Below are 12751 nucleotides of genomic sequence, written 5' to 3' on the forward strand. Positions count from 1 at the left end.
AATATGAAATAACATAGGTAACCCTTTTTATGTTTTGTCAAGGATATACCTATAAAATAGGATTGTATAGATTAATGGTTTCTGAACTGTTAATCTGCTGAATTTAGTGACTAAAGAAATTTCCTTCATTTTACTCCAAACTATAGAAAAAGCCTTGAAGAGCTTTTGTTTATCTTTTCTGCAGAATTATTTTGTTATATAAATGATTCGAGTGATTCCTGCCAAGGCCATCCTCTTTTTCTCCCAAATGCTATAGATTGATCAGTCATTCATTCAACAAACATTATTCTTTTGTGGTGTCGCTAACAAAATTATTAGAAGGAAAAGTTTAGATATATTTTGGAATGTTTTCTGTCATGGTTTTGAATTTTTTCTCTTCTTTTCATCTTCTAGTCTTTTCCGAGAAGACTGGGATGCCTTTCAGGTTGAAGGATCCAGTGAAAGTAGAAGGGATTCAATTCTGTGAAAACTGTTGTCAGTATGGCAATGTAGATGAGTGTCTTTCTGGAGGAAACTATTGCAGCCAGAACTGTACTCGGCATATCAAAGACAAGTAGGTTTTTGCTCCATTCCATCTATAAAATGGGTTTTAGAGTCCAAGATCATGGTAGTTGGGAATACGGAGACTCTGACCTCTGTCACCCTTTCATGTCCTTTCTTTTTTCAGAGGCTTCCTTTAGAGACACATGAACCTTGATCCCATTACTGGACCTAGTAGTTTCAGTCATGTGTGACCTGAGTTTTACTGCTTATGTCCCACCTGCAATACAACTTCTGCCTCATTCTTAGCCTTTCATTTACATTAATTTGATTGATCCCCACCTAAGAGTATTTAAAGTTCTCCTAGCTACGTACACGTTTTGATGATACTGATGTTTATGGAAACATAGTTTTGTTTATATTTGGAAGATTCTTAGTTAACGCAGCTAAAATTCTACAAATGGAATAAAGCTGAATGGAAATCAACTGAAGGAAGATGGCTGTAGTGAACAGTGTAATGAGTTGTGTTACTGCCGATCTCAGAGCAGATTTCAGAGATGTGAGACAGGGATGTCAGCTGTGACTGACAGCGATATGACTTTTGGGGGTACAGAGTTCAGTTTATTACTAAGCAGATGTATTTCTTGCTTGCATACTATAAATAAATGACTCGACATTTAAATTTTAGTGGTATTTCCCATGTATTTTAATCAGTACAGCCTTGTGAATTGTCTGTTTTTGTTGGCCAACTGATATTTTACAAAGTTATACTTGGCCTTTTTCAGTTGGACTTGTCATTCTTAATAATTACTAGTTCTTTGTTTTAACGTTGCCCCGAAGACTGAAATATCTTTAAATAATCGATTCTTTTATTAATATGGATGTCAGATATGAAAGACAAATAATTTTAAACTTGTTAGAATCTGTTTCAAATATAGTGCTGGTCCTCTTTTGAAATTAACACATAAGCTAATTTCCACTTTCTACCGTGACAGTGTCTTACACATATGAAGTGTTTCTTATCTATGATATTCTAATTCTACACATTTCTCCTGGTAGTTAAATATTTTTCCTTTGGAGGGTGATTTTTAAAACAAATTTTGCATAGAAATTCAATACGTAGATATTGTATAGGTATTGTTTCCTGTCACTGTTTTGGGTTTATAAACACAGCAGAGATCAGAAGGAAGAAAGGGACCTAGGAGAAGACAATGAGGAAGAAGATCCTAAGTGTAGTCGGAAGAAAAAACCAAAACTATCTCTGAAAGCTGACTCCAAGGAAGATGGAGAAGAGAGAGATGATGAAATGGTTAGTATCTCTTTTATATCTACCAGGGAACACATGGTGCTTCATAAATGGGTAGCACCGTGGTCAGAGGCACTGGCTCTGCACTAGTTACTGAATTCAGATGTTGCTTCTGCAACTGTGTGTTACCAGCAGTAGGTTACCCATCTACCCTCTCTGTGTTACTATCCTCATCTCAAAATGGGGATAATAAACAATAGTACCCTTTCCTGAGGGTGAAGTAGGATGTTCTGGAATTTATTACTGGAGTGAAAGAGGCAACAGCAAACCTTCAATTTTGCAGATGAATCCTTAGTTCCTCTCAATAGCAAAATGTTAATCCTATTTTGGTAAATTGCAGATAGATCTCATAAAACTATGTGAGTAGGTAGAAAGTAGATAAATGTCAGATATACTTGGGGAGAACTAATTAAAAATATGTGCATTAAAACATAAATATCTTATCCCTAAAGTATATATTAATAGTACTACATGTAAAGAGAACTTTGAGATCTTAAAGCATTGATATCAAGCAACTAGTCACTGTTGGAGGAGCTGGGAATGCAAGGATGGCTACAACAGCAGGTAGACAAGATCTCTTCTCTCAGGGACATTACATTCTTACTAAGGGGACATATAATAAACAAAATAGACAGGAGAAATACCAGCCTGTGGTAAGCGCTTTGCTGAGAATTACAGTAGGACATTAGGATTGGCTGACTTTGGGTTGTTAGGGAGGCCTCCCAGAGAAGATGGCATGAGTAAAGTGATCTGAGTATGAAGGAGCCAGCTTTGTAACATTGGGAATGAGGAGCCCCCTGGGCAATGGAACAGCTAAGGAAAAGTCTCTAGAGTAATGTGTAGCATCTATTGTTTGAGGAAATAAAAAAAGGACAATATAGTTGAGTCTTGGAGGTTTGGGGAGAATGAGGTAAGATGAGGCTAAAGGTCCTGGTCATGTAGGGTTTTTTAGGTAAACAAGAGCAATAGATTTTTCTTTGATTCTGAATCTGATAGGAAGCCATCAGAAAGTTAAAAGCAAGGGAATAATTTGATACGATTTATAATTTAACATGACGGCTCTATCTAGGGCAAGAGTGGAGTCAGGGAAACTAGAAGTTTATTGCAGTAGACTAGCTGAGAGGGCTGTGTGAGATAGAAGTGAATGGATCAGGATAGATGTTAGAGGTAGGGTCATCGGTGTATGAGGGAAAGAGAAGAATCAGGGATAATTCTTGAAGTTTTGGCTTGAACAATTGACTGGATAATGATGCCATTTATTGAGGATGGGAAGGCAAGACTGGAGTGCAGAATCTAGAGTACTGGGGCATTGTGAGTTTGAGATGCTTATTACATATCCAAGTGGAGATCCCAGATAGGCAGTTGGATACACGAGTGTGGAGTTAAGGAGATGGTCAGGGCTAGACTTGTGGACTGGGAACATCTGGTAGACAGGTGATCTTTCAAGCCTAGGGAGAGTGATTAGATGGAGAAAAGAAGGGGACTGGATTGGAGGATTTATCAGCAAAGGGACTGAGAAAGAGAGGCCAGTGAGGCCAGTGAGGCATGAGGAAAATCAGAACAGAGAGGGGTCAAGAAGCTAAGAGAAGAAAGTGCTTCAAGGGGACAGGAGCAGGATCTGTGCTATTCCAGAGTGTAATTCTTGAATGACCTCAGGCCAAAAGCAGCACAGTTCTCAAATGACCTATATTTCTTTCCTTAAAACTTGTAATATGAAATTGAAGAAAAGTACAAAAAAAAAATAATAATGCTTTCTGACAGCTCCGTAACTTTTTGTTGGTGCCAATTTCATGAACTTCTAAAAATCATGATTTTCATTTCTTACGGTAGGAGAACAAACAAGATGGAAGAATCCTGAGGGGTTCTCAGAGAGCTCGAAGGAAAAGACGAGGTGATTCGGCTGTTTTAAAGCAGGGTAAGTTGATGAAAGAGAAGTTTTACTTGTAACTATGAAATTTCAGATATTTCATGCAAGTAGACATTTTAGTCTTAGTTATAATGCACACTAGACTTGTTAAAGTATTGCTTTGAGGGTTTTTTTAATTTTGTCAATAAAAATTATGATTTTGAAGTAGATAAGGGGAAAATGGAAATTAGTAACTTTTGAGTAGTGTCAGGGCAAACATGAGAACGTCTTACTTTATTTTTGTATCAAATAGATTTCGTTTATTTTTGCAGTTTTACTAAAACTTCTGTTCTTACTCATTTTTTAAGATTTTAAATGTTTAATGTTTTCTTTCATATACAACCTCCTTGATGTGGTACCTTTTCCCCTTTCGTTATTCCTCAGGCAACACTTTATTCTCAGGAGGAATCCAGTCCTCAGACCTTTCCCTTTAATACTTGAGTAGGTGAACTTGTCACCTTATTCATTATGGACCTTAGGTCATTTCCATAGAGGCCTCAGTGTCTTTCACTTGGCTTTATCCTCTTGACCTGCCACATCTGCCTGGCCAGTCAGTCCTTCACATTAGAAAACTGCATTTTGCACAGTTTCACTCCCAACTGGCCCAGTCATGCTTTCCCTACAAATCAGGGCTATGATTGCAATGCTCCTCTTCCATGATTAGAGGCATTCCTTGCTTGCTCATTTTTTTAGTCTTCAAAAAGAGTTTGAAATACTTCTACCTGCCTCAAGCACACAGCCTTTTACATTTTGGGGAGATGATCTTCTATTTTACATCATCACTAAGATTAAAAGGAATAAATTCTCAGTTATGCTGCACTCTGCCTTAAAAATATCATTAGCCTTTCTCTCCCTTCCCCTTCATTTCTGTTCTCAGGGAGCTGGCTGCTCCACGACTTTGTTCTTAAGTCATTTATTTTTTCCCCTTAGGTATTCAGACCTTTTTCTTCATGAGCTCTATCTTTCCCTGTTCAGATCTCATCCCTTTCCCCCAACTCTGTTACCTGTCGAGCTCATTCTTTCTTTTATTTTCATTATTCGTCAAATTAATCCAAATTAAAATTGATTTTAGCTGACTCCATATCTTTATCACTTACATCTTCTTTTGCTGCTCAAAATCTGGCCCTTGCTGAATTAAATTTCTTCCGATTTCCGCAAGATTAGTAGCCATTCCCTGACCACTCAGTAACTGGCCTTTTCTAGTCCTTCTTGATTTCTTAGGAAAAGGTTTTTGAGCATCCTACTTCTAGAAGTGCTTACTTCCTGTAGCTTCCATGGTACTGTTCTTGGAAAGAACCTTGGTTTCTTGCTCTGTCGTCTTCATTTACTCTGAGTTCTGCTTCATTCTTCTACCCACATAACTGCAGCTATATACCACAGTTCACTTCTTAGTTCTCATGTCTTTGGAAGAGGAACAAAGAGAAGAGAGTAAGAAATATCAGCCATGGGAGTAAGAGAAGGTCTAATTGTAGTTAGGAAGTGAGAGTTTATCATCTACATCTGATTTTTTATATTTGGAAATTCTATCATTTTAATCTCACTTGCCTTTTAGGTTTGCCTCCTAAAGGAAAGAAAGCTTGGTGCTGGGCATCCTACCTGGAAGAGGAAAAAGCTGTGGCAGTGCCAGCAAAGCTGTTCAAGGAGGTATGGGCCCTTCTGGAAACATTGTCTCTAAGGGCAGAGGAGCTGCATGCAGTCTGATATTGTGGTTTCCACTCTGTTTAGGAAATGTGACTTAGATGATTTCTCAAACGTATTGTTTTTCATGTGTGTATTTACGTGGAGGGGCACCTCCAAGGGCAACTAGCATGAATATATACCTTTTCCCCTGTGCTACATGCTGGGCACACATGGATACACATGCTCTTTTCTCCCTACATTTACCAGGCTTTCACTCAGTTTTAAGAGGGATACTTTTGCTACTATTAAAAAACTAGTAGATAAACATTGGAATGAAATTTCATGTCAGCATATTGGCTTTGGGGAAATAAAAATAAGTTTTTGAAGATCACATACTATTACAACAAAACTCTAAGAATGAGTTACTATATTATATTAACTATAATAAGAGTTTTTATTGTAAGTGATTTAAAATCAGTTAAAAGTATAGACACCAAGTGTAGTTCTAGGTAAAAGTTGCACCTGGGCTAAAACAGGGGTCGGTAAAGTTTCTGTAGAGGACCAGAGAGTAAACATTTTAGTATTTGTGGGGCATCTGGTCTTGGTTGCAACAATTCAAGTCTGTTGTAATGAAAGCAGCCATGAACAATATATAAATGAATGAACATGGCTGTATTCCAGTAAAACTTGAATTACATAAGCAGGTGGCAGGCTGAATTTGACCCATAGACTATAGTTTACTGACTTCTGGTTTCAATTATTTAATTATATTTAATCATGGTATGTAATAAATCTGCCATCGATACTTTGTTATATATGTAGGAACATAGGGAGTTTTTAAAAACTGCTTTAACAGTAAATGTTAGGATGAGTACATCTACACAAAGCATATTTAATTTAAACAAGGTGGTAATTACATATGAACTTGTTCTACATAATTTTCTGTAACTGGTTCTTTGAAGGATAGACTTTCACATTTTTAAAAAGTTTAAATACAGCTAATTACTGGACTCAGTATTACATTCATGTAATGCAAAATATAAAAGTACTAGAAGAATATGAAGTATGTCCCTCAGAGTCCCGTCCTCTAGGTCCCAGATTGGCCTCTCCTAAAGTTTACTGTTACTAGTTCCTATTTTTTCTTCCTAGAAAATTATATGTACAGAAAAACAATATGTATACACAAATCCTCTACCGCCTCTTAAACTAGATGATAACATATATTATACTGTTTTGGACTTTGCTTTTTTTATTTAACTTAGTTTGGAAATTATTCCATCTCAATTCATTATTTTCTTCATCAGTCCTTTATATTAATACGTGATATTCTATCTTATGTCTGTTCTATAATTTTAGCGGCACATGCATATGTATGACATATATATGTCATCAATTGGGAATCACTAAATTATAGATCGGATATAAGATGGAATACTATGTATATATATATATATATATATCTTTTGTGATATAAATGTTTTACTGAATATCCTTGTACACTTGTCATTTTGCACATGTGTGGTTATCTCTATTGGATAATTTCCTAGAATTAGAATTGTCGAGTGAAAAAGAATGTTCTTTTTTTAATAGATATCATGAGATTGCTAGAGGCTATACCAGTTTATATCTCAACTAGTGACTTCTGTGTGTGTTGATGGTTCCCTAGGGCCTTGCCAACACAGTGTTATCAACTTTTTGATCTTTACCAACCTAATAGGTGAAATATGCTTTAGAGTAATTTTACTTTGTATGACTCTAATGGGTGAGGTTGAGCATCTTTTCACATATCTAAGACATTTGAATTTCTTTTTCTGTGACCTTTTTATAGTCTTTGTCCATTTTCCATTGAATCATTAAGTGAGCCTTTTCTTCTGAGATTTTAACAGTTATTTATGTATTCGATTAAATAGTCTTTGTTTAAGAATGGTAATTATTCACAATTTTAATTAGCTCTTCAGGATAAAATATTAAAGCTGCATTCATTTTGCATTGTAGTATCAGTCCTTTCCATATAACAAAAATGGGTTTAAAGTTGGCATGAAATTAGAAGGCGTGGACCCTGAGCATCAGTCTGTATACTGCGTCCTCACTGTGGCTGAGGTAAGCTTTGTGTTGTCTTTATTAAATAAAATGGTGATTTTGGAGTTTTAATAATGGGAAAAGATGCCACCTGTTGATTGCGTACTTTGTGCCAGGCATGGTGCTTAGTGTTTTGTGTATATTACCTCATTTAATCTTTATAAAAACCCTATGCGCAGGTCATGATTTTTCATCCCCATTCTCTAGATGAAGGAACTGAGGCCACACAGCTTCTAAGTGGTAGAACCAGCATTTGACCCCAGGTTTTTCTGATTCCATAGCCTTTGTCATGCCTTAACATAAGGAACAAATCAACAGATATTTGTATTTTTTTAGTATTTTGAAGTATCTCTGAAATTTTGCAGGAAAAAATGTCCCAGTCAATTATATATACCTTAGTCTAATATATTACTGAGAGCACTTCTTAGAATTTGTATTTTTTCTCTCGTGCTAGCCTCTGCCTGCCTTCCTTGAGCCAGGGGTATATGTTCTTTAAAACTTATCCCCAAGAGAATAAAGTAATCATGCATTAGTTTTACTCATAGTAATCTTTCAATGACGTAGTGAATTTGTAAGACGTTTGATTTCTGTAGAACACAGTAACATCTGATAGCTGAATGATGACAGTCACAGTAAATAATAATGTACAGTTACATAGAGAGCACTATGGGGCAGATGCTAAGTGTTTTCCATATACTAATTAGCATATGTAGGTTCTCAAAAAAGTTGAGTTTTATGAAAATATTGTGAGGAAGCAGATTCAGTAAGTGTAGACTGCTTTTGAGAAGTTTAGCTGTAAAAGAAAAAATTGTGTTGTGTGTGTGTGGTATGTTTTAACTCTCGGTTTTGGAAGAAATTTATTTTAATTTGTCTAGTTCTTTATTATAACAGTAGTGTTTGCTTATCATGAAAACTTCAACTAGTATAAGAGTGTATATTACAAAAAATAAAAGTCCTCTTTCACTCCCTTTTCTGATTTTGTATCCCAGAAATAACGACTCCTAGCAGTTTAATGTGTTCCCTCCAGATGTTTTCTCGTCACATAAAAATATGTACATGTATATTTTTCTTTTTTATGTATAAATGGTATGATATGATATATAGTCTGCAGCTTTTGTGGCAGTGTATCTTACATATTTTATAAACATAATATTTTTAATCATTGGGTAGTATTCCATTTTACTGAATTGCCGTAATTCTTTTAATTGGTTTCATCTCAATGAACAACTAAGTGGTCTTCACTTTCTCATCATTACAACAGTACTTTTGTGAGCACGGTCACAGACCTTAAAATTTGTAATGCGTGTTGTCAGTTACCCAAGAGTATAGGAGAAGCCACTAGAAAGCAGAGGACTGGAGGGTTCAGAGAGAGCGCAGATAACTGTTAAGGAGGGGATGTGAAAAGATGGGATCCAGAGCATAGGAGGAGGTCCTGGCCTTAGCCAGGAGGGGAGGAGTCCCTCTGTAGGTTTTAATGGGTGAGGAGAAGACAGGCGTGTGTGTGTACCGGGCGGGTTTCCCAATTTGGAGGCAGACATTTGAGAGAACTTCTTTACCGTAGAAGGTAAATCATCAGCCTGGAGGATGGAGATGGTGGGATTGGTTAGCTGAAGGAGAGAGAGGAAGATTTGAAACTACTGTTATGAAGAAAGGGAGTGGAAACTGGACAAGGCTTTCTAGAAGGATTGCTATGCAGCAGGGAGAGTCTAGTATTTGAGTACATGCAGATGCTCTGGATATTCACCCCGTTGGGTGGTGTGAGTTCTCATTATTTGCAGTCGTTCTATTCCAAAAATAGCAAATACTAACATTGCTCCTAGGGGAATTAAAGGGTTAGGTTCCTGTTAGGCTCTGGTCATGACTTTTTGTCATTTAATCAGTATGTAGCCATGTTTATGTCTGTTTCTGTTTAAAGACAGCTTATTTACTATCTGTTGTTGATCTGATTAACATTGAACTCACAGCCAACAGCACTCACTATAACTCATGTCTGATGAAGCTTATCTAGTACACATATCTTCTCTGTAAGGCATATCATAGCCTTTTTGCATTTAGGAACACTAGCCAGCACTTCAGCACTATACTTGGGGAACATTTTAATTTTAATTTGGGAATTGTTAATTGCCCTGGCCTTGGGCTATAGTCTCGAGCTTCTTGTTCAGGCTTCTGCAGGGCAGGTGCTCCTGATGTGGTTAGATGTCTGGTGTGGTATGTGGTTCCACTGGAACACATCTGTTGTGCTATGGGAAAAAGATTGAAAGACTGAACTTTTCTCTAAAAGCCCAAGGCAGAATATAACCTAGCTGAGACTCTTAAACCCATGTGACCATTTAACTTGGAACTCTTCTAACTGGGGCCCTTCAGGCAAATGTATGGCCTCAACTTCTAGCATGTGCTACATAAAGTAATTTCTTACTGGCATTCTAGAGAGCCTGTCTCATCTAAGTATGAATCAGGGAGGCTTTTATTTCTTTCTCCCTATCTAGCTACTGGTGGAGAGGAGAATTTGTCTGCACCAGCTTTGGTCCAGCTGGGTATCACCATGTGTGGAGCTTAATAAAGGACAGAGAGCCAGCATGCAGACAGTGTACAGCAGGGCTTCCACCCTAGGACTCTGTAGGACCTGTGTGCCCTGTGCTGGGCTGGCTGCTTCCTACTGGCTCTCCTTGGTGATGATATAATGAATGAGAGGATGTGTATATGTTGAGAAATTGTTTTTCATCCCATATTCATGTGCTCCTAATGTAACTGGTGATGATGGCAGAATACAGCAGCTTAACCCTTCCCAATGTATGTAATAGCCTTTGCCTTTAGATTCTGTCATTCACTAACCTGATTTTTGTTGCCATTAATGAAGATGCTTTGATTAACATAAGCTGTATCATACTTAATTCTCATATACACAAATGTTCTGTGTATATTCTTGTTTTTTTTTGTTTTTGTTTTTTGTTTTTTGTTTTTGATCAGTCAACCTCCTTTACTTATTATTTCAGGTTTGTGGTTACCGGATAAAGCTGCACTTTGATGGATATTCTGATTGCTATGACTTCTGGGTAAATGCAGATGCTCTGGATATTCACCCCGTTGGGTGGTGTGAGAAAACTAGTCATAAGCTCCATCCTCCCAAAGGTATTGTCACTTTTTTGTTTTGTATTTTCAATTCTGTAAAAACTTATTTTTTTACATGTTGATTTGGATTTTTTTTAAGAATTCAGACTTTATAATTCAAATCGGTCCAAATTCAAGCTTATTGTTCATGATGGAAAATATGTTTATTGAAGTGAAAGAAATTTAAAAAGTAGAATTCTATTTAAGAGAATAAACTATGTCCATGTACTCATTTGCATATGTAATAACATTTACATGATACTTAATCTTGACTACAAATAAATTTTAGCTACAGGTTTCTATTTTACATATATACCTGAAAAAACTGATATGAAAAATTAGTTCTAACCTTTTATACAACTAAGTTTATTTACTGATATTTCAGTATATAGAATATCTCAAGACATTTTGCATTCAACTTATAGATACTAATATTCAGTTGGAAAGGAGAGTAACACCAGAAATTGGTTTAGGAGGGGGTTAAAGTAATCATAGCAATTATTTTTTATTATTGAGTTCTTTGTAAATACAGTCTGCCAATGATTTTTTTTTTTCTGTGTCATGTTTGCATAAAGATCCAAGAATAACATACCATCTTTTTCAGTCCTTCTCTAATGTATGTTTTCTTCTTTTCAACTATTATGTTCAGTATCATTTACTTAATGTTAAAGATACAGCTTACTAGTTTGATATTTTTGGCCTGTCTCAGGACTTTTGTTTTTTAGTAGATTTGCCATCCTTTGGTTTTAAGTGAAAAATTAATGGCAGAATGGCATTTTCACATGGCTGAAGGATTAAACAAAAACATAGAAAAATGAGGGAAAAAAAGAAAATCTGTAAGCCTTTATATAAATTGACCTCATATATGGCAGATTGTCAGCTGTTCTTTTCCTGTTTCCTTCCGGACTTCGGTGGAAGTAGAAGAGAGCACATGAACAGATAAAATGAAATGCTCAACTTTTTAAGGGAATGTTGGCTTTAACAACATTAAACATAAACTTGTGAAAATTAAGGCAAGGACATTTCCATTACTGTAATTTGCCAGTGTGCTTATTCATAAATCTTGAATTGTCATTCTTGTGGTGATAGGCCAAACGTATTTGATCTGTTTTATTACTTTTTTCCCCCCAGCTTCCTACTTGTTCCTATAAGTTATTCTCCCAAAACAGAGTAGGTGAGGGAAAATTAAAGAATTTGACTACTCAGTATTCTGCTGCAAAGGAATTCTGCCACAATATATATTTGCTTATTTACACCTTTTCTTTATATCCATTACCATTCATTCAGAATTGAAAAAAATTACAGATTTTTAGAAATAAACATAACCTCATTATAAAAATTCATAGTTATGAATTATAACTTAAATTTTGTCTATTTAAAAAATCATATCTTGATTTTGGCATATTTAAGTTACAGATGAAAGTGGGATATTTTGATCTTTTTCTAAGTCTGTTTATATGTGCTTACTCTAGGTTATAAAGAAGAAGAATTTAATTGGCAAACCTATCTTAAGACATGCAAAGCTCAAGCTGCTCCCAAGTCATTATTCGAAAATCAGAATATAGTAAGTACATCTAAAATACTTTTTCTTTCAAAGGAAGTGGTGTGTTTCATAGGATAAATTATAAGTGGCAACAATACACTGTAATAACTTTTATTGCTTTGGTAAATAAAATATTCTTATCTTAATTAAACTTTAAAATTAGCTTAAAATCTTCATAAATAAATATCTATTTTATAGCCATATCATAGATGTCTTTTTATTGAATGGTAGAAGGCAACATAGTACAAGATTCAGGTATAATTTTTAATGAAGGTGCATAAAAAATTAAATTGACTGGGATATTGTTACTGTCATTTGTTTGGGAGTACTGTTCAAATGGGGTTCACACAGTGAGATGAATGTAGCCCTGTTTCTGTCTGGAAAGGTCTTTATTTCTCCATATCTAAAGGAGAGCTTAAGTGGCTGCATTTTTCTTGGCTGGTAGTTCATTCCATTTAATAGTTTGAATATTTGATTCCACTCCTTTCTGGCATGTAAGGTTTGTGCTGAAAAGTCTCACGATAATTAATGGGTTTTCCTTTATAGGTTGCCGTCGTCTTTTCTCTGGCTATCCTGAGAATTCTGTCTTTGACGTTGATTTTTGATAATTTTAATATGATGTGTCTTGATGAAGGCCTTTTTGGGTTGAGATAATTGGGTGTTCTATTGACTTCTTGAATTCCAAGCTCCAGCTCATTCCTTAGATTTG

The 12751-nt window shown here is 35.8% G+C and overlaps 1 protein-coding gene across 14 annotated transcripts in view; it reads left to right on the forward strand.

Annotated features, from left to right (window-relative positions):
• The window catches only part of L3MBTL3 (L3MBTL histone methyl-lysine binding protein 3), a 101408-nt gene that overhangs the window by 29609 nt on the left and 59048 nt on the right, over positions 1-12751 (forward strand). For 12 of the 14 annotated variants that reach the window (XM_039849896.1, XM_039849892.1, XM_039849891.1 and 9 more), the window contains 7 exons: positions 394-553; positions 1654-1789; positions 3617-3701; positions 5245-5336; positions 7308-7412; positions 10385-10520; positions 11972-12063. In XM_039849896.1, the coding sequence (XP_039705830.1) occupies positions 394-553; positions 1654-1789; positions 3617-3701; positions 5245-5336; positions 7308-7412; positions 10385-10520; positions 11972-12063 (806 nt within the window). The remainder of the gene's footprint in view (positions 1-393; positions 554-1653; positions 1790-3616; positions 3702-5244; positions 5337-7307; positions 7413-10384; positions 10521-11971; positions 12064-12751) is intronic. The other 2 variants (XM_039849902.1, XM_039849904.1) reach the window with 1 other exon arrangement.

This window comes from Pteropus medius, unplaced genomic scaffold, assembly GCF_902729225.1.
Source record: "Pteropus medius unplaced genomic scaffold, Ma_sr-lr_union100, whole genome shotgun sequence".
Taxonomy (NCBI): domain Eukaryota; kingdom Metazoa; phylum Chordata; class Mammalia; order Chiroptera; family Pteropodidae; genus Pteropus; species Pteropus medius.